At 44.8% G+C, this 27313-nt stretch overlaps 1 protein-coding gene and 1 long non-coding RNA gene across 2 annotated transcripts; one reads left to right on the forward strand and one right to left on the reverse strand.

The window, feature by feature from the left end:
• Positions 1-77: 77 nt before the first annotated feature.
• Positions 78-1607, forward strand: LOC128112026 (uncharacterized). The gene is made up of 2 exons (XR_008218820.1): positions 78-405; positions 1509-1607. It is a non-coding gene; the product is annotated as an uncharacterized LOC128112026 (long non-coding RNA).
• Positions 1608-2634: 1027 nt separating this feature from the next.
• On the reverse strand, positions 2635-27313 carry Poglut1 (protein O-glucosyltransferase 1). Its single transcript, XM_052740682.1, has 11 exons — positions 27163-27313; positions 26407-26497; positions 24914-25057; positions 23289-23424; positions 20287-20408; positions 16081-16140; positions 12459-12558; positions 9873-9931; positions 7707-7874; positions 5266-5322; positions 2635-4474 (listed from the first exon to the last, which is right to left on the reverse strand). The coding sequence occupies exons 1-11, from the start codon at positions 27245-27247 to the stop codon at positions 4318-4320; spliced, it is 1179 nt and encodes a 392-aa protein (XP_052596642.1). The 5' UTR covers positions 27248-27313; the 3' UTR covers positions 2635-4317.

The raw sequence follows: 27313 nt of genomic DNA on the forward strand, positions 1-27313 counted from the left end.
CGGGGCAGGGCGACAGCGGAACGCTGGCCGAAAGCCCTTCCGCTCAGGGTAGGGTGGGTGACGGTGGTGCCCCGGAAGTGAGGTGGCGGCGGTAATCTTTTCCGTGAGGTCCTCAGTTGCTTGTGCCCGGTAGCTCTGGTCTACTGGGTCGGGCTCCGCTCAGCTTGAGGTGCTCAACGGACTTAAGGTGCTCACTGAAGATGCAGAAAGCCCACATGGGAGGAAGGCGACAGTGCAGTGCGGAAAGAGACTGGCGATGCGCTTCAGCTAAGCCCGTGCGTCACCAAGCTTGTCTGGGGGCTGGAAGATCCCCAGGCCGAGCAGAGTAATGTCCACTCTTGCCCTGGACATTACGGTGCACCCGAATAGCTCCAAGATTTGAGGACGCTTTTGGAAGCATCAACTGTGGGCATTTTTTTTTTTCTTTCATATCGTGGGTTCCGCTACAAGTATTTGTATGCTTACTGCTCTGAGAAGTCAAAAGATCTAGAATTTTTATCGTTTAATAACTGGAACTGTTACCTTCTGCTAAGAACACGTGCTTCGAAGTCTAGTTTTCATTGGAATGCCCTCACTGGATGAAGCGGCGGGTGTCTGTAATCTCAGCCTTTAGGAAGTGGTGCTGGAGGGTTATCAGTGCAAGATCTGATTTGGCCATACATGAGGCCAGCCAACCCGAGCTTCACAATACCACAGCATGGTTCCCAGCACCTACATCGGGCATATCACAACCTCTTGTACTCCAGCACTAGAGTATCATACATCCAATTCTGACTCTTGAACACACATTTTTTAAAAAATGTATATAGTGCTCTATCTGCATATACACCTGCATGCCACAAGAGGGCCTAATATCCCACTATAGATGGCCCTGAGCCTATGTGGTTGCTGGGACTTGAACTCAGGACCTCTGGAAGAGCTGCCAATGCATTTAACTCGAGCCATCTCTCCAGCTCCCACGCCTTTTTTTGTTTTGTTTTGTTTTTTCGAGACAGGGTTTTTCTGTGTAGCTTTACACCTTTTCTGGAACTCTGTAGCCCAGGCTGGCCTCGAACTCAAGAGAGATCCACCTGCCTCTGCCTCCAGAGTGCTGGGATTAAAGGCGTTCACCACCACCGCCCGGCTTGCCTTTTTTAAAAAAAACAAAACAAAACACCAAGGCAAATTTTTTTTTTTTAAAAGTTCACCAAGTTAAAATATTCCTGGTTTGTTTGTGTAATATTTAATCCTTGGCAGTTACCACATATCTCATATTCTCTTTGCAAACCTACTTTTCTAGTCATTTGAAAGCACACACTGGAAAGCTCAGTGGTGCTCTACAGTCACTTCCATAGAGTACTGAATAAATAACTATGGACTTTCATATGGATATATATATAGTAAATAGGATTTAGGGAGTTGATTGTGGCACATCTCTACAGATAAGGTCCAGAGACGTGCCTTAAATGGAACACACATGAGCACAGCACTGCATTGTTGTAATTTCCTGTTTGCTGATCTCTCTCAAGAGGACTGAAGCTGAATACTCATCTCTCTGCACTTCTGGATCACCAGTGTTGGGAAAGCTACCATGAAGCAGCTGTTAAGTAATTAACAACCCCCCCCCCCCCCCCAAAAAAAGGTAGGGTTTCTCTGTGTAGCCCTGGCTGTCCTAAAACTCACTCTATAGGCTGGCCTCAGCCTCAGAGATCTGCCTGCTTCAAGTAATTATCTGTTGAATGAAGAATTCAGATCCCATTTCCTGGCTCTCGCTTGCATCTTCTTGGTCCTTTTTTTTTTTTTTTCCCCAGAGGTGGGCACTGGGATTAAGGTCCTAAGGCCAGAAAGACCAACAAATGGATGTGTTGTCTGTCTAGCTTACCTGTAGGAAAAACTGAGTGCTTGCATTTGTCTGACATTCTTGAAGTCTTGGGACTGATCCTCAGAACTTGAGCTAGAGTCATTCTGGAATCAGGGTAGACTTGGAATGGGGACGGGGCAGAGGTTGGGCAGACATTGACAAAATCATTTATATATAACTCAAACATCCCCAGGATCCTGTATCCTACAGACATAAATGATAACTGATAGATTTCACTAACTCTGCAGACTGATTTTGTTGTTTTAGGTGGTACTAGGAATTGAACCTATGCCAGGCAAGTGCCATATCACTCAGCTATATCCCAGCCCCCAAAGATTCACTTTGGCTACTGCTCAGCCTTACTGATCTATCTCATCTCTCTCCAACTCTCTTACTCCGTCAGCCTTCCATATTTCCCAAGCTATCAGAGTTTACCTTCTTGTACCACAGGGAAGCACGAAGCACTCTGCCTCTCCTGTATTATTGTGCAAGATATCTTGCACCGATTATTTTGAAGGGTCACAAAGCAGTACTGTCAAAGTCACAAGGTTGTTGTGAGAAGTAATCAAAACACACTTTAACACATACCACTCTTTCATCCTCAGGACATGAGCTTGCAAACAGAGTAACCATCAGTGAAGGATTTCAATCATCACTGCTCGGAACCACCACCTGATCCCACCCGATCCTCAGCCCTGTGTGGCTGAATTCTGCTCATCAAACCCAATACCTTTTTCTGTTGTCATTTTTCTCTTGGGTCAGCAGTTCCTTTTGCCAGGTTCACCAAGTACAACTCTTAGAAAACATACTATATTTGGTTATATTGAAAACAACAGTAACCTTTCCACAGTAGAGAGAATGAATTTTTTGAGGAGCAAATGGTACGTTTGAGACTGAGCTAGTATGAATAGTAACAAAATCTTCAGAAGTATGAGCACACAAACTATTTTCAAAAGCATACACTTTACATGGTGTTACACATCAGTCATTCTTATACCATCAACACTGAGGTACACAGATAAGTATAAAATCTGAGTAACTTGTTTTTAAAACAAAGATACCCCTTGCTACTCGAGAGGGCAAGTGAGGATCTGTATTGATCCATTTCTTACAATGCATCCCATCCCCTCAGCCAGTAACTGAGCAATTTAAAAATAGAATTTAGTTAAGCCAAGTGAGTGTTATCAATCCATCCCCTACTCACCCATCCCCCCAATAGTTCTTCAGTAATTATTCTGTGAGGCACTGTGCTGGATAATGGAGACATCAAGAGCAGTGAAACATCATTCTCACCATTAATAAGCTTACAGAACAATGAAAGAAACAGCCAATAACCACAACGCAGTGTGATAGCACATAATACAGGCATGAGCAGATTGTAACAATAGTCCCTAACTGCCAAGAATTAGGTTCAGAAAGGTGATGTTGGAGCTGTAACTTGAAATAAACTGTACATCTTTCTCAGAAGGGGAATAAGGAAGTACTCCAATAATGATTTATGCTAAAATATCCCCTATGGGAGTAAAAAATGAAAATTAAATGCTCTATAAATTGCCACTTTATGATGTGTTCACATATGAAGATTATGGTCTCTGCAAATTGAGATGGTCCTGCTGCTACTAAAATCAAAGGTGTGCAAAAGGTGAGTTAGAGTTTATAAGGCAGGACCTCATGTAGCCAGGCTATCCTTGAATTCTTGTGTAGCTGAGGGTGGCCATGAACTCTTCCTGCCTCTACTTCAGAAGTGCTAGTATTACAGGGACATTGTTTTGTTTTGTTTTAATCAAGACTGCTTCCTAAATGTATTAAGAAATTTCTTTCTTTATCTCTCTCTTTTTAGAGAGAGAATAAAAAGGACACGAAGGCACAAAATGGGCACTTGAAATCCACCTGCAAAAGTTACTCATGCAATTGAAGCATTAGAGAAACGTCCTGAGTGCCGAAGAAGTTATGCTCTACAAAAGATAACTCCAACACGCCGCACGGCACAGCCACTACGTCCTTAGACGCTTCAGGAAATGATCATTGTGGGGCTTTTCAAACCCCAGAAGATTTCTACATTAAAATAGAGCAACAGACATCAAGCCTAGAATGACTTCAGAGTTGCAGATATGAACTGTACCAAAGGATGGATGGTCTGCTCCAAATAACAGGACAAAGGGCCTGGACCCAGTCAATTTCACAGTGATGATACATGTAGATGACCTGAGGCACAAGCTGTGATTGATCCTAAGAAAATGAAAGTTAGAATGTCGTTCCAAATCCTTATTTCATGATTTCAAAGAGTTGAGCTGTTTCATTTCTGTTCATTAAACACATTTTAGATCTTTCTCAAGAGTCCCTCCAGATATAACATGATAAGGAAAACTGGATGTTTGGTTTGACCAAAGGTGTTCAAAATATAGGTGTCACGCTCATAGTATTTCACCACAGAGCATCCCAGATCCACTGTCAGGATTCCAGTCCTCTGATGACTACTACAGTTCAGTTTTCAAAAGTCTGGGAATGATCTCATAATAATCTTTCCTTTTTGTTACATTATAGGACAGGAATTTGGAGTATTCAGTCAAGAGGTTCTCCCAGTAACAGGTGATGTCATCCATCTGCAAATGGTTTTTTATGAACTGGCTTCCCCTAGAGACAAGATTAACAAGAGTATTTTAAATCATAGGCTTTATTAACAACAACAAGCCCACATATTGTTATGCTACTTTATCATGAGCCTTATTCTGAGCATTTGATTTAACTCAACTGCACCTCACAACCAACCCTGTAACTGTCACATCCATATGCATGTATTCAGCAAGAGCACTGAACGTTTGTTTCTAAAAACAAGCAATATTGCCAGCCAATATTCATTTTAACCACGTAAGTTTGTTGCTGTTGTTTTGTCTTGGTGTGGTTGGGAGTTTTGAGACTGCGCACTCTTTACTTCAGGCTGGCCTAGAATTCACTTCATAGCCCAGGCTGTCCTGGAACTCAAAGCAATTCTCTTGGCTCAGTCTCCCCATTGCTGGGATTACAGGTGTGAGTCACCATGCCTAGCTAAAAATATTTGTCTTAGTTCCTCCATGACTGGAGAGACCCTGGGCCTGGAGAGAGGGTTCAGTGCTTAAGAGTGTACTGCTCTTGCTCATGACTGCCTGTAATTCCAGTGCTAGGGGGTCCTGTGCCTCTGACCTCCTGGGCACCAGCACTGACATGCATATACCCACACACAGGCAGACGCAGATATACATACAATTTAAAAATCAATGAATCTTTGAAAGACTGAAATCATTTGTGGATGTGTGCATTTGCCTCAGGACAGCTGTAACTCTGAATTCCCTTTGTAATGAAGCCGAGGCAAGGACATTATCATGTAACTATATTTGGAAAACTTCAGGACAGATGAGGACAAGAAAGGACAAACAAATAGCGCTTACCTGTTAGCAATTTCCTGAGCAATATCATCATTTGCTTTTACAAACTGCAACAGCTCCCTAAAATGACAAGAACCATGACAATGTAGAAGCTGGGGAGATGGCTCAGCTGCTAACATATTTGCCATGCAAGCACAGGAACCCGTGTTCCACACCAATACCCACAGAAGCAGCCAGGCAGGATGGCTTGTGCTTCTAATTCCCGGGTCAGTAGAGACCGATGGATCCCTGGAGCTTGCCGGCCAGCCAGCCAATTCTAATAGGCAAGCACAAGGTCCCAGCAAGAGATTTTGTCACAAAGAGAACAAAATGTATGGCCCCTGTTGACCTCTGGCCTTCCTACACACATGAACAAACACACATGCACCATACACAGACACACACATACACACAAAATCATAAGCTTTTAAAATATAGATCACACTCATTAATAACAAGTAAGAAAGGCAACAGATAAATCTGGAGATCTGTAGGTTGTAGATAATTTCTTTAAAGCAAAGATATTAGGGTGCCTAAAGAAATAAAATAACAGCAAAGAAAAAAACTCTATATACAAAACCAGGAATCATGGGGCATGGTGTACGCAATGATCCCAGCACATGGGAGGCAGAAGCAGGAGCATCAGGAGTTCAAGACTGCCTCAACTATACAGCAAGTTTGAAGAAAGCCCGAGTTACGATGGGCAGTGGTGGCGCACGCCTTTAATCCCAGCACTCGGGAGGCAGAGCCAGGCCGATCTCTGTGAGTTCGAGGCCAGCCTGGTCTACAAAGCGAGTTCCAGGAAAGGTGCAAAGCTACACAGAGAAACCCTGTCTTGAAAAACCAAAAAAAAAAAAAGGCCGGGCGGTGGTGGCACACGCCTTTAATCCCAGCACTCGGGAGGCAGAGCCAGGCGGATCTCTGTGAGTTCGAGGCCAGCCTGGTCTCCAAAGCGAGTTCCAGGAAAGGCGCAAAGCTACACAGAGAAACCCTGTCTCGAAAAACCAAAAAAAAAAAAAGAAAAAGAAAGCCCGAGTTACATAAAACCATATCTCCAAAAAAAAAAGCAAGTTAAAGTCAGATTGTTACCTGTCACCATCATCTATTATACTATGTTCCAGTATATAAACTTGGGATGTATTTTGGAAAACACAAAAATGTACAACAATAATCATAAAAAGTCAAGTATAAAAAATAATTTCTGGGACCAGAAAAATGGCTCAGCAGGTGGCAGCCTGACAAGCCAAGTCTACCCTGGAAACCCCTGTGAAAGGCTGGATGTGGTGGCAATCTGCTGTCATCTCAGCAGGGACAGGAGAGTCACAGGAAGCCTGGAGCGTGCAGCACAGCAACAGAAACGAGCGAGGTGGAGAGCAAACAGACTCCTGCAAGTTGTTTCTCTGACCACGACACACACGCAGTGGCATGTCATACGCTCCTTCACAAGTGTCCCCCAACACACACGCACACAAAGACATAAACATTGAAAATTTCCGATTTGTCTCCAAACTCTTGTTCTAGCCAGAGGAGGGAACTTGGTTCACATTTCTGGCCCTTCTCCACATCTCTCTCCCTCCCTCTCCCACCCCCCTTCCTTCCAATATAGTGTTTTAAATTTTTTTCATTTATTTTACATCCCAACTCAGTTTCCCCTCCCTACTCTCCTTTCCCCCCCCCCACTATCTCCCTACCCCCCCCCTCCCCGCCATCACCCCAATCCACTCCTCCTCTGTTTCTGTTCAGAAAGGAGCAGACCTCCCATGGGTGTCAACAAAGCCTGGCGTATCAAGTTGAGGTAGGACTAAGCTCCTCCCTTTGCATTGAGGCTGGGCGAGGTAGTCTAGATTGAGGAATAGGTTCCCCAGGGCCAGCCTAAGCATTAGGGACAGGACCTGATCCCACCGCTGGGAGTCCCACAAGTAGACCAAGCTACACAACTGTCACACAGAGGTAGAGGGCCTAGGTCAATCCCATGCAGGCTCCCTAGCTGTCAGTCTAGGGTCTGTGAGCTCCTATGAGTCCAGCTAAGTTGTTTCTGTGGGTCTCTCTGGGATGACCTTGACCCCCGACTCATACAATCCTTCCTCCCTCTCTTCAACAGGATTTCCGGAGCTCTCTGCACACCTCTATCTTCCCCCCGTCATCAAAGACTATATTTGCCAGGGCTTCACTGAATAACAACATAATAAGGCCAAATCTATCTTCAGGTGTTGAAAGATCAAAGCTTTTCACATCATCTGCATGTTATGTTAGAAACAGCACTGTAAATTAAAGCACTTCAAGTTAAATCCCATGTATAACCTACCTAGATAATACATAACAGTACACAATGTGTACAGACCAGATATTTCAAGGTGGGAAAAAGCTTTCACTTGAAAATGAAATCATCCTGAGAAAATGCCTTAAGCGGCTAGACTGAAGAGGAAATGGTCATATGAAACTTCAGTTGGAAGGTAAGTGCTTACTGGACATTGGAGAGGTCTGTTTTGACTGGGATGTAGTGAACCCATGGCTTTAGCTGTGGGTAGAAGAATTCTACCCACTCATCACCAACATGGAAGACCAGCGAACCACACAAGAAGAGATGTTTGAACCGGAAACTTGCAGCTACACCTCGAAAATTAAACAGATATCTAAGAAAGAGAAGAAAGCACACTTCATTTTCTAGAGCTGCTGTCACAAATGGGACCTTTCCCCTCCCCCCATCCCCTTCCCTTCTGTAATGTTTTCCTTTTTTATTTTTTTAAGACAGAGTATGCTGGTTAGTTGACAACTTGACACCGCCTAGGGTCATTTGGGAAGGATGCTCAGTTGAGAAAATTCCTCTATCAGTTTACCTATAGGCAAGTCTGGAGGGGCATTTCCTTGACTAATGATTGACATGGGAAAGCCCACCTGCCTGGGGGATGTCCTGGGTTATATAATGAAGCAGGCAGAGCAGGCCACGGGGAACAAGCCAGTAAGCAGCACTCCTCCATGGCCTCTGCTTCAGGACCTGGCTCCAGGTTCCTGCCTTGAGTTCCCGCCCTGAATGCCAGGGATGATGAACTACAGGCTAAAAATCGAAATGAAGCCTTTCTCCCCAAGTAGTTTTTGGTCATGGTGTTTTATTACAGTAGTAGAAACTCTTAACTATAACATGGTCTCACACTTTACCTTGGGCTGGCCACAGACTCACAGAAATCCTACCGCCTCATCCCCTCAAGTGCTGAGACTCAGGCATTGAGCCACTATGCCCTATTATCAGCGTTCAAAAACACATCAGTATGTATCTGTGCAGTTTCCACAAATTTCTTGCTTTCCCTGGGTTGGAGCTGCAGGTTGTTCCAGGAATGTCAGGTAAACCAAAGAAATAATTTCTCCAGAGTTATATGGAGCCAGCAGCTGTGTGCTGGGTAGAAAACAGCCAGGGTCAGAAAGAAATAATAGGCTGGTTTTGTTGTTTTGTTTTTATGGATTTCAAACCTATATGAAAAAATATGTTCAATGATACACATTAAGAACAAAAAGTAACAAAGCTTGGCTGTAAAGATGGCTCAGCAGGAGCTCGCCACCAAGCCTGAGGTCCTGCATCCAATTTCCAGAGCCTGGAGGGAGGAAGGAGAGAACCGACCCCATTGAGTGGTATGACCTCCACATGTATGCAATGGCACACACGCACCCACACAAAATAAGTAAATGTAAAAAAATACATTCTGAAAAAGAGTAAAAACTCTACAAGGGGCATGTCGGGACATACCTATAATCCCAGCATTTGAGAGGTAGACAGGAGGAGTAGGGGTTCAAGTGCATCCCAGCTACATACTGAGTCATATAGTAAGTCAGGCTCCCAAATCTTTTTGTTTCCTCTCGTGCAGTCCGTCAGGTCAAAGACAGGCCTCTTCCTGGATATCTATTACCCTCTTCTTCCAAAGTACGGGGAGACAAGTCTAAGCTAATCAATCCTCGAAGAGATGCTCCCTGGAAAAAGCTCTCTAAGAAAAGGCTGTTTTAAGCCGGGCGGTGGTGGCGCACGCCTTTAATCCCAGCACTCGGGAGGCAGACGCAGGAGGATCTTTGTGAGTTCGAGGCCAGCCTGGTCTACAGAGCGAGATCCAGGAAAGGCGCAAAGCTACACAGAGAAACCCTGTCTCAAAACACCAAAAAAGGGCTGTTTTCTTCTCAGCATTTCTCATATATGGAGCTGTCTGTTTCTAACAGAGGAGCTCTCCCTCCCAAGTCCCATCCCAACCATCCTCCAAGCCTCAGTTTACCTGTTTAGCTAATTCTTAGTCCCAGAATTTCATTATGATGTTTGCCTGTTTGTTACAATGATCAGAATGAACCTGGGGCCTCTATTATGGTAAGTAAGCACATGCCCCAATACCAAGTTGTATTTGGAGCTCCTCGTTATAACATTTATTATTGTGACAAATATGTAATCTAACTACTGGAAGGAGTGTTGTGGAGAGAGGTAATCCTGACACTTTAATCAATGGTAATTAATTAAGGAACCATGCCTCACTCTTCTCCACAATCCCTGCAGACCTCAGTGAAAACCAACTAAATGAATGAACAAGATAATTCAGATGAAAGTCTTCAAAGTGAAGCATTTGGAAAGCAATACAGACATAAGTATCTGGAAGTCTTACTTGTACTTGCAGTGATCTATCAGATGAACATCCTTAGCAGCTGGCTTCCCCAAGGTATCCTGCAGGTGAAAAGGAAGCGATCACCACTAGCAAGAGCACTTACGGGCAAGTGCACTGTTAAAACATTTCGTAACCTCATTTCAGTATCATGAAAACAAAACAGGCCCCAGAGGCATTATCGTATTTACTAGACCACCGAGGAGCCCAAGGTTTCAAGTCGGGACTTGCTCAGTGTCATGTGATCTTAATAGCAGCATAGGGTCTGTCTGGTTTTAGACTCTGAACTCACCTGAAGTCATGCTATCTTCATTTGAACTAAGAGGTCATGGTGTACTGCCCACCTCCCTTTGCTTGAACTGCCCCCCCGACACACACACACAGAAGGTCACACGGGCTGGCTTATGGGGCCCATGGTTGTAACTCACAGAGACATTCATTGGGCCTATTATTTAAAAATAAATATTCAAGCCACTGCTAACATTTCACTAGGTGGCATGACATTTCTCACAAAAGCCCAGATCCCTTTCCTGGCTTGGCAGCCCATACCAAGCCTGGGATCCCAGTGGGGGATTTCACCGTTGAAGTTCACAAGTGAAGGTGGAGGCAGGGGGATCAGGAATTTAATGTCACCCTCAGTTACATCCAAAGCTTAAGGCCAGCTTAGGCTACTGAAGACCCTATCTCAAAGTCAATCAATCAATCATAAAAATCCAGATTTCTAAATTTCCTTGAAGGCAAACAGTAACAGTAACAATAATAAACATCTAGCAAACCAGGCTCCTATCCCACTGGGCAGCAGCCATTGGGGGCTGCTCCTTCCTATTTGCCTCACTGCCCGCCTCCATGGGAGATGCTAACAACCTGCATGCTGAATGAATGTGTTCTTTCGTTTCTTGGTTTCTGCTGTCCTTTTCCCATTTTGTTTTGTTTTGTTTTGGAGATAAGGCTGCATAGCCCAGGCTAGGTTCAAAGTCACTAACTGAGGGTGCCCTTGAATTCCTGTGTGTATCTGTGTTAAGGTTTCTTAAACTCATTTCTTCCTGTTTGACTAAAACGGTATAAGATAGGCTAAGAGTCGGGCTGGAGAGATGGCTCAGCGGTTAAAAGTACTTGCTGTTCTTGCAGAGGACCTGGGCTTGATTCCAAGTATTCTCATGACAACTTACAACAGTCCATAACTCCAGCACCCTCTTCAGCCTCTGGAGGCACCAGACACACATACATAGACACAGGCAAAACACTCATACACATAAAATAAAAATTTTCAATTCAAAACAAAACAGGCTAATGGTTGTAGCTCTAGTAGAGTATTTGTCTAGCATTCCGAGGCAAAGATTCAATCCCCACTATGGCAAGAACAAAAATGTCCAAATAAAACCTATGCAAATAATGCATCCATTTCAGGTATACGCTAGGTTTTTCTCCATGAAGGTTAACACTTTTTTTTCTCATATGCTGTATTGAAACTGCAAATGAGGAAATTAGGACTTTAAATTCTTACAGAAGGCAAGAAGTCAGTCAGGACCGATGGACCACAAAGCAAAAGGTCACAGTTTTCATATTTTAAGGAAATGAAGATTCCTGGAACTCTGGCCCCAGACACTTAGTCATTTAGCTCACTGTCTGAGCCCTCAGGTTTTACTCTATAGCCACTGAGCACCATTCATTTAACTCAGGGGTTGCTAAACTACAGCCACAGACCAACTCCAACCCACCGTGTGGGGGGTATAGAACTCATGTACTGGATATTTTCACATTTTCAAGGGACTGAGGGGAAAAGGGAAAGAAATATATTTTTGATATGTAAGAATTATATGAAATGCAGGTGTAGTGGCATAGGACTTCCATCCCAGCACTCAGGAAACAGAGAGAGGCAAGTGGATCTCTATGAGTTCAAGGCCAACCTGGTTTACATAGTGAGTTCCAGAATCTCCAGAACTAAAAGCAAAAACAAATAAACAAACAAATAAAAAAGGGAAGATAGAAGACATGAAATTTGTGGGCTGCAGTACGCAAGCCTTTAATCCCAGCACTCGGGAGGCAGAGCCAGGAGGATCTCTGTGAGTTTGAGGCCAGTCTGGTCTACAGAGCAAGATCCAGAACAGGCACCAAAACTACATGGAGAAACTCTGTCTTGAAAAAAAAGCAAAAATAGATAGATAGATAGATAGATAGATAGATAGATAGATAGACAGACAGATGACATGAAATTCAAATTTCACATGAAATTCAAATTTTGGTGCCCATAAAAAAATAACTAGGAAATAGCCATGTTGTGAAAGCTGTCTGCTCCTTTCACCCTGTTACAGCAGAACATGCAGTAATGACCTGGGTGGACCCACACTTACTATCTGGCCTCTCTCAGAAGCTCATAACCCTCAACTCTTCAGTTATTGACACACTCAGCATAGTACTGAGTAAAGTCTGGAGAGCGAGCAGAAATTTACATATATGCTAATACTGGTGCACAGAACTGCTCCACGTTCATCTCCTCACTGAGAGGAAACCTAATCGGAAAGTCTAGCCAGCTGGCAACGTTCTTAGAGTCATCACTGCTCTGCTTCTATTCAGACGGTTGCTCATTACTTTCATAGATTTCCAGGCCTGGTTTTTGGTGTATTCTGCATCAACCAGTTTGGGATCTTTCCGAGACAGAAGAATGAGAGGATCTCTTTCGGGGCTTGTCCTACAGAGAAAATACAGAACATAAATCTATGTGGCCTACACCATAACGTTCCCAATCCCTAAAAGGTGAGCCGTACTGGCCAGTGTGGTGGCTGTTAGCACAGATAGGATAGATAATTCACTGGGTCCGGTACAGTAAAGGAAGGGGATCCTGGGTAGGGCAGCATTTTGGTGGTTTAGGCTATTCCCACTTTACACATCAAAGACGGGGAGTATTGAGTCTTTCTTTACTTACATCCAGTTTTACTGTTTTGAAACAGGATCTCATGTAGCCCAGGCTACCCTCACACTTACTATATAGCCGAATGTGGCCTTGAATTCCTGATCCTTATTGGTAATCTCTCAGGCACTGGGATTGTAAGTGTGTGCCACCACATCTGGCCTACATCTGGTCTGTAAGAGTATGATTTTACAGGCTCGTTTTATGTCAACTTGTCGTAGGCTAGAGTCATCAGAGAGGAGGGAGCCCCAACAGAGAAAATGCCTTTCTCTGTAAGATCTGGCTGTTGGGCGTTTTCTTAGTGATTGATGGGGGGGGCCCAGCCTATTGTGGGTGGTGCCACCCCTGGGTTGGTGGTCCTGGGTGTTATAAGAAAGCAGGCTGAGCAAGTCAGAAGGAGCAAGCCAGTAAGCAGCACCCCTCTGTGGCCTCTGCATCAGTTCCTGCTTCCAGGTTCCTATCCTGTGTGAGTTCCTGCCCTCACGGCTTTTGATGAGGAACTGTTATGGGGAACTGTGACTGAAATAAACCCTTTACTCCGAGTTGTTTTTGGTCATGGTGTTTCATCACAGTAACAGTAACCGTAAGGCAATGATGTCCTGGTCACTACAGCTATATTTTGGGGAATGATTTTCCTTTTTGGAAAGTTCATCCAATACCTATCATCACTGCTTTTCACAGCTGTGTGGCTACATAATCACCACTCACCAAAATAGCTACATGGTCTTTGTTGTGTCTTATGATGGCTATTCTTGGCTGTCAACTTGACTATAACTGGAATGAACTATAATCCAGAAATGGAGGGCACACTTGTGATCCGGATCTGGGGCAAGAAGACAACAAGGCTTTGATCCAGATCTCGAGGCATGAAGACACACCTTTAACTTGAGCCACACCTTCTGCGGCAAATCTATATAAGGACAACGGAAGAAGGAAGGGTTTGTTTTTTGCCTGTTTGCTCTTTCCTGTCAGCACATCCATTCCTTCTTTGGGATCCCAGGAGACCAGCGGAGACACCAGCCTCATGTAACTAAGCAGCTGCTAGGTTCTTGGACTTTTTACTCATAAGTAGCCACTGTTGGACTGCAGTCATTGCAATAAATTCCCATAGGTATTCTATCTCTCTCCATATATACATGAGAAGAAGAGAGTCATTTCATAATTTCTGTGACTCTAGAGAACCCTGACTAATACATGTATGCATTGTAAAGTCCAGTATAATATTTAAATTTGAAAACAAAGCTGGGCACAGTAGCATATGCCTTTAATCCCAGCATTCAGGAGGCAAAGGAGGAGCTTTGTGAGTTCAAGGGCAGTCTGAACTATATAGAGAGCTCCAGGCCAGTCAGGGCTACAAAGTGAGACCCCCATCTCAAAATATACACAAACAAAAAAAAGGTAAGACCACAGTGATTACATGCTCATAATCCTAGCTACTTGGAAAGCACACAGGTCTCAAGTTCAAGGCTAGTCTAGACTATATAGCAAGACTCTGTCTCAAAGAAAAAAAAAGGTGAGAATCAGATAATTAGTAAGACAGTAAGTTATGGGTGTGGGGGTCCCAAAACAGCTTGAACACACAGCTGCCATGACAGGCTTAGAGGCCCAGACACAGCTTCTAGGATAGGCTTACTGGCAGACAACACCTAGACCCAGGAAAAGCCATAAGCAGACCCTACCCAGGGAGGGCCTACATCTAAGGGGAAAGTACCTGACATCCCAAACATTCCAATCATTAGATAAGGTTAGATAAGATGGCCAGATGTCGATGTCACTGAGTCTAGCACACATCTATTTCTGTTTTACAGATACACCTAGACAAATGTCAGCCAATCAGGGCCCTAACCCTGGAAATATCCTCACCCCAACGTTTGCTATGATAAAAACTCTACCCCGCCTAAGCTCAGGGCTCTCTGCTCTTACTGCTGCATTGGACAGATAAGAGAGATCAAGCTCGGAGCTTGAAAATAAAGGCTCTTTGCTTTTACATATGGGATTCGGTCTCGGTGGTAGTCTTTTGGGGGTCCCCATGATCTGGGCATAACAATGGGTATTAGACCCAGTTGTATTCTGAAGTCCACTGTCCATGCCAGGAGGTGAGTAGAGGATGGGTGGTACCATAAAAACTGCAAACTCTCCTCCTTTTTCGGTCCATTTACCCATTCCCCAGATACTGTGTCCTCGGCAGAACACAGACAGGGATTTCCATCTTCCTACCTGCTCTTCTTCCCTCTCCATTCCCCAGCCTCAGTCTGTGCCGTTAAACACTATTTAGCAGCCACATGGTCTGAGGACAAGGCAGTCAGGAGACCTGGTGATGATCCCTGCTGAGGTAAGCAGGAGAGACTGAGGTACAAGGACAAGCTACTTCTAGGAAACTGTAAACAAGAAGAGGATCATCCACTCTGCCCAGCAGCTGGCACTCTGCAAATATTGACTGAGTAACTGTCTGGGGACTTGACTTCTTTGAATTTCAGTTGAATTGTGAGTAATTCAGCAAATATTTGATGTCCTATTTTGCTTTCCATGTGGTGATAACACCATGACTAAAAGCAACTTGGGGAGGAAAGGGTCTGATCAGCTTACATATCCTGATCAGTTGATCTTTGAGGGAATCAGGGAGCAACTCTCACAAAAGCAGGAACCACGGAGGAAAGCCACTTACTGACTTGTTTGCAGCCAGGGTCAAGTTCAGCTACTTTTCTCACATTTTCTAGGACCACATACCCAGGCGAGGCACTGCCCACCACGGGCTAGGTCCTCCCATATCAATCACCAATCAAGAGAATGACCCCACAGGCATGCCTACACCCCAACCTGAAGGAGGTATTTCCTTCTCCCTGGTGACTCTAGTTTGGGTCAAGTTGACAAACACGAACCAGCACAGCTGAATTCTTCTCTAGTTTAAGATCCTGCCCGTCCATACTTTTGTTGTTATTGGTGATGGTGGCTGTTTTGAGACAGGGTCTCACAGTATAACCCTGGCTGGTCTGCAACTCACTATTCAGATCAGGACAGCCTGGAAACCACTCTGAGAATAAGGCTGACCTGGAACTTACAACCTGTGGACCAGGCTGGTCTGGAACCCAATACTGAAGATGAGGCAGGCCTAGAACTTGTATCGGTCCTGCCTCTGCCCCTTGAGTGCCAGATTACAGATCTGTGCCATGGCCATCATTCCACATTCATTTCTTGGCTATCTTAGCTTTTCCTTTGAGCAACAGGATACATTATACCCTCAAGGTCGCATAATTTTACCCACTGCTTGGAAAATGTTATTACAAGGTCAGAAAATATAATCACCTTGATCCTCGAAAATATGCTGTAGAATTTTTCTTTTCCCATGGCCACTGTGCTGCTGACCTGAAAATAGATTTTTGATTAGTTTTGGAGCTTTCCTCTAGATACATGTTTTAACCATTTCTGAAGATTAGTTCAGAACTTTGTACCTTTAAATAAACCTGTTTAAGGCTACTAAAACAAGCCATGTGTGAAACCACAAACCCTTCTATTAGTGTTTCGGTGTTCTGAAGGGCTTGCCAGGAATAGCTACAAATCCACTAACCCACTAACATTAACTTACCGAAACAAAAGTGCACAGGGTCCAAATGGCATGCATAGGACCGTTCAGTTGGCACAGTTCTACTCTCTGAGTAGAAGAAGGCTATTAATAAAATTAGCTCGTGACAAGAAATGCAAAGGAACTGAGTGAAAGGGAATTCACTTCCTGGCTTCATGTTTGGAAATAAATCAAGGATCACCAGATGTATGTACTCTGCTATCTGAAGGGACCCTGGGATTCGTAATGCTTCATGATGCTCTAAAAGAGATAAAAGTCCCTGAAACTCAGGAGTTAGTGGATATTATCATGATCAGCCTTCCTTGCTGAAACTTAAAGTTCACGTCACTTTCAACTGCCCTTGCAGGAACACCCCACCCCACCCCCAACAGGGAAGTCTATGCAGTGTCTTCCTCTGTGAAGGGGAAGGCTGAACTGGACTAGATGAGGGACAGTGGGGCTGTATTATAGAAACAGAAGAACACAGGATGCAAACTTTCTGAGGTCTAGGTAGATTTCAGATACATAGTGACATGCTTCCTCTTTTCACTCATCTAAGAGCAATGCGTGGTATTTCCAAGGCCCTCAGACCTCGACCCTCAGCTAAACTGGCCCACCCTTTAACCCTTTATTTTCCTTTCCTTTTACCAAAGGGCCATGCTGTGGGATGGTCTTTCTGGATGCTGTGACTATATGTTGCTCCCATTGGTTAATAAACAAAGCTGCTTTGGCCTGTGGTAAGGCAGGATAAGAGTTAGATAGGAAATCCAAGCAGAGGGACAGGGAGAAGAAGGGCGGAGTCAGAGCAGACACCATCCAGCTGCCCAAGGAACAAGATGCCAGCAGACCGATAACACCACGGCCACGAGGCAAAATACAGATTAACAAAAATGGGTTACTTTAAGATGAAAGAGCCAGCTAGCAAGAAGTCTGAGCCATAGACCAATTTGTAATTAAAATAAGCCTCTGTGTGTTTATTTGGGACTGAGCAGCTGTGGGACACAGGAAACCTTCTACAGGGCTACATGTAGCCCAGGCTGGTCTCACACTCTTGATCCTTCATACAGATGAGCGCCACCACTGCCTGGTTTTCAGTGGTGCTGCATGCTGGAGAAGCAGGCCAACTGAAAAACTATCTTTTCCCTTTATTTGGAGACAGGATCACACTGTGTATCCTAGGCTGGGACTTGCTGTGTAGCCCAGTAGCCCAGGCTGGTCTTGAACTTGCCAGAACGATTTCTTACTCCCCTGAAGAGTAAACACTATCCACTGATGGGAGGGTTTTGTCCTTTTGTATTTAGTGGGGAATGACACATTCACTGTTTCAGAGTCTGTGGGAAAACAGAAAGCATTCCAAAAGCACCTGGAATCTCCCTGCCCACAGCCACGGACTGTGCAAGACTCCAGTGAAGGCAGGCTTGGGGCTGGAGAGAGGGCCCAACAGGTAAGAGTATGCACTGCTCTTGCAGGGTACTGAGTTCAGTTCCCAGTACCCACGGCCCACAGCTCACAACTGTCTGTAATTCCACCTCCAGAGATCCAACACCCTCTTCCGGCCTCTGAGGGCACTGCATTTGTGTTCACAACCCCCCACACAGACACGCATCCTTTAAATGTAAGAAATAATTTTAAAAAGGATTTCTTTCCCACAGCGGTGGCACACATCTATAAGCTCAGCACTTGGGAAATAAAAGCAGAAAGATAAAATACTTCAGGGTCATCCTCCACTGCCTGGGGAATCTGAGGTCAACCCAGGCTAAATGTCTCAAAAATAAATAAAGTAAAAGGAACTGCTTCCTATTCGTTTCTCCACATAGCTGGGGCTTCCTTCCCTTTTCATAGTGCTGGATGCTTAGGCCAGTACCTTGTACGTGCTAGGCAAGTGTTCTATCGCTGAGTCACATCTGTAGCCCTTACTGGCACTGGCTCTGTTCTCTTACCTACCCATGGGGCATATGGCTCTATCTGGAAACATTTCTGAGGAACTGCTACTGGCATTTAGTGGGCAGAGGCAAGGGATGTTAAATATCCCAGAAGAACAGGACAGCTCCTTACCACAAAGAATTACTCAGTCCAAATATCAGTATTACCAAGCCTGAGCAAGCTTGCTTGATGTAACAGAAGGCAGGCCACGTCTATATAGCACTTTTGTGTTTTAATCAGTCCCCTTTGAATCTCTAGCCATACTTGTAAAGGTAACAGGTTCTGGGAACAAAGATGAATTAGATTATGCTTTCCTTGCCTCCGAGAGAAGGCCTATAATGACTGTGTTTCCAGAAGATCCTTAAGTAAGCACCAATAAGCAAGGTATGGTCGTACATGCCTGTAACCCCAGCATTCAGGAGACTGAAGCAGGAAAACGGCAAACTCAAGATGAGTTTGTTCTACATAGCAAGACTATATGGGCAGGCATCACTAGAGTAACACCGATACTGTATAAAATCATGAATGTAAAACACAGCTGGTTAGGACGTGTAGGTGACCAGACCTTGAGAAGTCTGGTAGGATGGCATCAGTAGGCCCAGGCATGTCTCAGTCATGAACAGGAAGGATTCTGAAATACACTTGTCCTTGATATACTTAAGGGTCCACTACAACCCATCATTAGTACCAATTATCAAGTACATTCCAAGTAATTTTTAAAAGCCTACCTACAATGCTGGTAAAACCCCAGTATCCAAGAGGATCAGGGGTTTGAGCCCGGCCTGAGTTGCGTGTTCAAGGACAGCCTCGGTTACAAAGTGAGACTGTTTCAACAAATTATCTACCCTTCCTTACAATAGGATCACTTAATTTACTTTCTCCTATTATGATAATGATACACAGTGGGGTATGGTGGCTCAGGCCTGTAATCCCAGCACTTGAGAGAGTGAAACAGGATTGCTTGAGTTTGAGGCTGGGCAGTCTATAACAAGTTCCGGGCCAGGCTGGGGTACCAGGTGAGACCCTATGTTAGAGAATATTTAAAATATGAAACATTTAAAGAAAATGGTGCTGGAGAGATGGCTCAGTGGTTAAGAGTATGTGGTGCTCTTGCAGAGGATCTGGGTTCAGTTCCCAGTACTCACATGGCAGCTCACTGTCTGTAACTCTTAGTTCCAGAGGATCTGATGCCCTCTTCTAACTAGGGGGCCCTAGGCGTGCATGTGGGACACATACAAATATGTAGGGAAACACTCAAACAAATAAAATACAAAATGATCTTTACAAAGCTTAGAGACTCTTATAACCCTTCCCTGGAGGCACTGCTGACAATTTAGGAAGGAGCCTTCTGCCCTTTTGGACAGGGATTTTCAAATTTTGAGACAGGGTCTTATGATTTCCAGGCTATCCTCAAACTCCCTACATAGATGAGGTTGACCTTGAACTTGTGATCCTCCTACATCCACCTCCCTACTGCTGGGATTACAGGCATAAGCCACCATGACCAGTTTATGCAGAGCTGGGGGTCGAACCCTGGGCTTCACAACCTGCTAGGCAAGTGTCAACTAAGCTCTACCCTTGGGCCCAACACAAAACTGCTCATATTATATAACAGTCCCTGACTTTTATGTTTTGTGTGTGTGTGTGTGTGTGTGTGTGTGTGTGTGTGTGTGTGTGTGTGTACACATTTATGTGCAGACACCTGTGTGAGTGTATAGCAGGGTCAGAAGAAGACATTAGACAGGTCTCTCACCATTTTTGCTAGGCTAGCTGGCCAGTGAGGTCCCAGGATCCACCTGTCTCTGGCCCCAAGAACACTGGGGGTTACAGGTACATACAGCCATGCCTGGATTTTATGTGGATCTCCATATCCAAGCTCATATCCTTAGGTTGCACAGCTAAAACTCTTACCTACTGAGTCATCTCCCCAGTCCAGGCAGAAATCTTACATTATTGACTATATTCTACTTCTTACTTCAAGAAAACTCACAGAGAGGGGAAAAACAAAACCTTCCCAAAGGACCTACCTTACCAGATCTTCTCTGAAGAGGTCCCACCGTCCAAGACCTGTAGGATAAAGTGGCCACACAGCAGGTCCCCCTTCCCAAAATGTCCATGCAGGATACATGATATCATGGTACTCCGATGTCTTTGACAGAAACAGAAAGGCATCCTGAGTAAGTTTTGGAGGAGAATGAGAAGCAGCCAGCTGCATTCATTATATACAGTTGCGACAAAGGCCTTCATGGTGCCAGGGAAATACTGTATTTGTCTGCAAGGTCTAAGTCCTAGACGTTAGATGTGGGAATATGGCTCCGTAAAGAGCACTTACCTAGCACAAATGAGGCCCTGAGTACAATATGCAGCACCACAAAACATCACCTCTTATGCCTAGACTGCAGACATTATAAAGGCAAGAATTACCAGACGTAAAAAGTAATAGATCCAGCTGGGCGGTGGTGGTGCGCGCCTTTAATCCCAGCACTCAGGAGGCAAAGGCAGGTGGATATCTATGGGTTCGAGGCCAGACTGGTCTACAGAGTGAGTTCTAGGACAGCCAGTGCTACTCAGTAAAACCCTGTCTTGGAAAAAAAAAAAAAAAAAAAGTAACAGACCATCCGAATCCCAAATTTTTAATCATATTAAAGGTCAAGATTTTCAGTTCCTCAAAATTCAGGAGGGTTTTTTTTTTTGAGGGAGTAGGGATAATATTCCGAATTATGAATAATCAGTTCTGTCAAAACTTAACTGCTGTTACATCCTGGTGTTTCCCCTGCTTTACCAGTTTTGAGTTATTTCCCAGGGGTTATTTTGAGAGTAAGAATCAGGAAATAGCACTGATCACAGTAGTCTGAATGCTGACTCTTCCTCTTCACCACAGAGTGCTCCGATGTATGCATGCCTCAATCTCCTGGTAATGGGAAAAATGATATCCCTAAGTCTACTGAGAGGTCTATGTTCCACACAAAATGACTTACAATAGTTTAAAAGGACAGTGTCTGATGACTACTTAGTACGCACGATCTAGTGTCACCTAACACTGTGGATGTCACTGTTGAGCTCACACTGGCTGTTTATTGACCAGAAAGACCAGAGGCAGAACAGGAGAAGGCAGGTGTCATCTAGCCACGCACATCTTGGTGGGAGGGGTTGCTGCTGTTGCTGCTGCTAATGCTGTTGTTGTTAGCTAGGAATTTGCTGTGTAACTCTGGCTGGCCTGGAACTTACTACATAGACCAGGCTGGCCTCAAATGTAGTGATCTTTCCAGGTCTGCCTCCTTGGTGCTGGGATAAGTCAGTGCTTACAGGCATAAGCCATCCAAGTCCAGCTCACATATTTTTGGGTAAAAGTTTGAAACCCTCCGTTCCCTGCTTATGGCTACCTCTATCATGTGGCCACTTATAAAGCCTTACTCCACTGTTTCTTCATTGCAACTGCATGTGTAAGGTGCTGTCTGGCCCCTCTCCAACACTTAGAAAACACCCTGTGACTCTTCAAGCATCTCCAACAAAGAAAGCAGTTGTTCAATAGGAACTTCCCAGTTAACCAAAGCGGACAGACTACAGTTGCCCCTCTGGACCCTGCAGTGAGCGACTGGGAAAAATAAGAGGGAAGTAAGGACAAAAAAAAAAACCCAAAAAACAAAGGCAGGAAAGTCACGGTCACATTGGGAGCAGGCGCTTTTGAGAAAGCAGCACAAACCACTTACAACGCAGGCAGTAAGTCTAGAGAGAAAGTCCATCTTGATGAAGAAAGAGCGGGGACGGCTGGGAGATGGCTCAGAAGGTAAAGCGTTTGTCTTGCAAGCACGAAGACCCGAGTTCCAGTCCCCGAAGCGACAAAAAGCTGGGCACCGTGGCACACAGTAGACCCCTGCCTGGGGCTTGCTGCCCTGCCAGGTAGCCCAATCAGTAAGCTCAAGGCCAATGTGAGGTCCTGACTCAAAAACACGGTAGATGGCTCCTGAGGAATTTACCCACGGTTGACCTCTGGCCTCTGTGTACACACACATACAACCATGGGCAACTGTCCCCTCACGAAAACAAAAAAGGAAAAAAAAAAAGTAAGAAAAAATTAAGACTACTGCTTTGGCTGGGGAATGGTGGCACACGCCTTTAATCTCAGCACTCAGGAGGCAGAGGCAGGGGGATCTCTGTGAGTTCAAGGCCAGCCTGGTCTACAGAGTGAGATTCAGGACAACTAGGGCTGTTACACAGAGAACCCTGTCTCGAAAAACCAAATAAAGAAAAAAAAAAAAAAAAAAAAAAAAGAATATTGCTTTGAAGAAACCAAAACAGAACACCTGCTCCTTTTCCCAAAGATTTATGGGTCAACCTAAGCCCATCATCTTTCAGCCTCCCCACTCACACTCAGAATGCCTCATACCTAGTTTCTACAGAAGGTATTCCTTGCCAATACACCATCTGCATGAACCTGAGTACAGACAAGCTCCTTATTGTCCCAAATTCTCCAAGTCCATAGGTGTTACCCAATTACTTCCATCCTCCCTAACAGAACCCAAACTCCCTCTTACTTAACTTCTTGGTTACCCTAGGCCTATCTGTACAATGCACTGTTTAAGCATAAACCATGTGGAGTTACCCAGCACCTTCAGTGTTTGATTTCAGCTATGCGGGATGCCTGGGATACAGACAGAGATAGGGCAGATGGTACTCAGCTCTACAACTACTACATATATTATAGAAATGCAAGAAATATTTCTCAAATGAAAGCATTCCCTAACTAAGCCTATGAATTTCCCTGGACTCCCCTGTGAATGTGGTAGGCTCTGAAGGCACCCTTCTCCCTAGCCCTAGACATTAGATGTAGGCAATCTTACATTACACATGGGTCTTCACTTCTAGTTCTTCAGTCTTACGGTTCAGTGATTGTGAATTAACACAGAGCAAGTTCATTCCTGAATCTCCAGCCTCACCCTCACCAATACCCATCAAATTGCTAGCGGAGATCTCTTGCTTATACCGGAGGCTCCCCCTCTGCCCCCCGTGTGGCCCTTCCTGTGCTCACCTTACTGAAGGAGAAGACAGGGATGGTAGGCTCCATCCACTTAGGAACCTGAGGATAGTCCCGTACATTGATTACCATTTCCATGTCTGGGAGGCGCCGAATCACTTCCAAAATAAAGTGTTCGACCCCACTACACCTGTCAACCAGACCAAAAAAAAAACACAAAATCATCAGAGCAGTGCCTGCAGGCTGTGGGACAAGGAGGATCCCGACGTTAAAGTGAGAGAAGTCAGTGCCCAGATCGTGGGTGCGCTGCACAGTCCCCCGAAAGCAATGCCTCTACAGTGACGATGGCACTTTAGACAAGGGGCGGTCTTCCGTTCTTAGCTAAGTTGCTCCCATAATCCTAACTTGGAAGAGAATACCATTTCTACTCATATCACTTCTCTAATCATTACTGGGTCTTTCTTCCCCGTAATATATATATAGGATATAACTATCAAATAAGTATTATTTTTAATAAGTATTAGTTAGTTATTTTTATAGTGTTTATTTATTATTAAAATTATAATTATTAAATATTATCTATAAATATTATATATATTTTACATACAAAGAGATAACTACCCAATAAAATCAATGGTTCATAAATGTAATATGCTTAACTGTATTAGTAACAAGGAAGTTTCAATAAAAGCAGACAACTTTTAACAATCTGACAAAAATTCTAAAAGTCTAATACACAGCATTGTATTAGAGGTTTACTTAAGAGCATGTGAGCCAGACACGGTGGCACACATCTCTAATCCTAGCACTATAGAGGGCAGAAACAGGTAGAACTCTGAGTTCAAGGCCAGCCTGGTCTATGTAGTAAATTCCAGGCCAACCAGCGCTACATAATGAAACACAGTGTCAAATAAATTAGTAAATTAATGAATAAAAATATATTTAAGAAAGCATGGGAAACAAAAACAAAACACATTACTTAGCCTACCTATTCTGGGAATTCAGCCTACATGTGTACATACATGTCCATGACCAGTGTGCTCAAAGGTATATGCATAAGAATGCTCATAGTAGCAATGCTTGTATTAGCCAAATTTTGTAGGGGTGTTGTAAGGAGTAACTTAAATATTCACTGATAGAGGACTAAATGAAGAAATCCATACAATGAGTTATTACTATGTAACCACATATCTGGCTCACAACATACATTCATAAATCCCTCCACTTCATTTCCTCCTGTAGCCCACATTACCCTATCAGGTTTCATTAGCTTGTGGAACCAGGCCAAAAAAAAAAGAAAAAAAAAGCCATCATAATTAATGATGTACACTAGCTTACATAAAACAGCTGGTCAGTTGGGCGGCGGTGGCTCACGCCTTTAATCCCAGGAGGCAGAGTCAGGTGGATCTCTGTGAATTCAAGGCCAGCCTGGGCTACAGAGCGAGATCCAGGACAGGCACTAAAACTACACAGAGAAACCCTGTTTCGAAAAACCAAAACAAAACGAAAAAATAGCTGGTAAAATAAAATTATAATAAAATCCTAGGCAAGGTGAGTGGTGAGTTTATCCTGAAACACGAGGAAAAGATTCACTTGCTAATCCTCTAAGTCGGCATCTAGGAGTACTATGAAGTCAGCCTATATGTGGAGCACCATTAGAAGACTCCAGAAGATCTTACCTGGAGGGAAACATGCAGTCATCTTCCCGGTATAATCTCTTCTTAATGATCTGGTAATGGGTTCCTAGCTTCCGTCTGACCACCTCGGCCATCATCTTCCTGGAGATCCCACCTCGGAAAGGAGTGAGGTCCTCTTCTATGACGCTGTGAAAGAACAGAGATCATCGAGGAGAGCAGGCCATGAGACTGGGGCCGCTCCAGCTACTCCCAAGTGTATTTTGTTCAGAGAATATACTAGGCACGTTTAGAGAATCCACTAAGCAGAAAGGAAAGCAGTGGATGGGAATGAGCAGCTCTTCTACAAAAGCACCATGGGTAACTAAACACACACACACACACCACACCACACACACACACACACACACACATACACACACACACGTCAAACTCAGAACCTGGGGAAGGTGGTTCATTGGGTAGGAGGGCTTGCACAAAGACCTGAGCTCACATCCCCAGCGCCAGAGTTCATAGCCATAACCCCAGGGAAGAGAGACAGATCTCTGGAAGCTTGCTGGCTCCCAATCCAGCTCCAGGTTCAGTGAGAGACCTAGTCTTAACAGACTGAGGCAGAGTTGACACCTGAAAGAAACACACCCAAACGTACACAACACACACAATCAAACGTGCTGAGGACATAGTGCCGTTGTAGAGTGCTTGCTTAACATGGGCAAGGCCCTGGGTTTGATCTCCAGCACCACACACAGCAAAGCCACAGGAAGAGCAAGTAAACGTTTCTTCTTCCACCCCTCATCAGGCCTGCCCCTTCCTGAGATGACCTGTATTCCTCCTTCCTATTCATGGCAAACCCACGTCCTTAGCCCCTGCCATCTCACAGACGTCCTATTTTTCTAAATTATAAAGGTGAGGTTCATGCTCCCTAGCATAAACTGCAGTAACCAGGAAATAAATTACTTTACATCTCTTTTCAAGTTCAGCACAAAGTAGGTGTCAAGAAACATCATTAGCATCAGGTGAATTTCTGAGGACACGAAGAACTATGACTTCTGTTTATCTGATGAGGAACTTTCAGAGGAGCTACATGGCTTGCCATATGGGGTGGTCAGTGGGAGAACTCCTCAGGCCTGCTTTCAATGTACTTATCTTTCTACCATACTAAACCCAGCCCAAACTTGCATACCTTAAAGATAAAAACCAAGAGGAAATACTGATTAGATGATAAATATGCTTGTTCCTTCAACATGCAATTGCGGACTGCCAGCACCACAGACAAGAAGACAAACTCTGGCCCTTAAGAGGCTTTCAGTCTGTGGCAGAAACAGAAAAGCACGTGTGCTAAATCCCATAGAGAGTAGAGACCATGTGGAGAATATCGAGCCTCTCCCATCCCAGGGCATTTTCATATAGCAGAAATACCCCTTCTGCTCTCAAGACATGCTTAGATGACTGTTAACTGCCATCAAGATCTCTCAAGGGACTTTGGAAAGGTCCTTATGACAAGAACCCAGCTCTCAGGGACACATCAAGGAACTCACCCGTGATAGCAGCTGCAGTTTTGACTTGAACAGGGTTCATAATTCTCCAAAGCCCTGTTAATTTGGTCAATAAATACTTTCCATTTTGAGCCTTCAAAAAGTGAAGGAAATGAGAGTTAACAAAATACCCTTGGCATTCCTATTTGCAAGCAGCAGGCAGAAGCAACAGAAGACCAACACTTGCAGAAATCCCCTTCCTTTCCCAGTAGTGGAAACGAAATGCCAAGAAGGATTCTTTGTGTAACTTGTCAGGGCTTGAGTCAAGTCTGCTCCTCTACCTGGGCCATCGGGTATCTAAGAAATTGGAAAAGTCACAAGCTTAATGTTCGGCCTTAAACGGCTTATGGATACAGTGGACTTCGACACGGATTCTCACCTAATCAAACTGAGCCCCATCAAGAGAACCCAGTGCCAAGTCTTGGACATAACCCTCCCTCATCTCTTCTGTCATTACAGCTAGAAGTCTCCCTCTCTCCTGAGTGTGTGCGAGGGAGGCACGGAACAGTTTTCTGTGATTAAACAGGGGACAGCCCTCTCTCCCTACCACCCCCAGTTCCTGAAGACGGGTTACTGTCCAGGGGCCAGGGCTAGAAGCAGAGGCCCAGACACCTCTGCTCGCTCCCGCCCGCTGCCGGCCGCCCGGCTCGCGCTGCAGCCACACAGCATCCTCCGCGCGCCGGGGACCGGAGCGAGCGCCTCGGGGAGCCGAGCGCACCCGGAGCCGCTGCTGCAGACTCGGCCCTGCCCGGAGCCCACCTGACTCCTTCTGGCGGCCCTGCACCGGGAACAGCAGCAGTAACAGCATCCATGGCCCAAGCCGACAGCCCGCCCGCCGCTCCATCACCCGCAGACCACTGCGGATTCCGGCCCGCACGCCGGCGGAAGCGCCGCCCCGCACAAGGATGGC

Source organism: Peromyscus californicus, unplaced genomic scaffold (genome assembly GCF_007827085.1).
Source record: "Peromyscus californicus insignis strain IS unplaced genomic scaffold, ASM782708v3 Scaffold_16__1_contigs__length_79575227, whole genome shotgun sequence".
Lineage (NCBI taxonomy): Eukaryota > Metazoa > Chordata > Mammalia > Rodentia > Cricetidae > Peromyscus > Peromyscus californicus.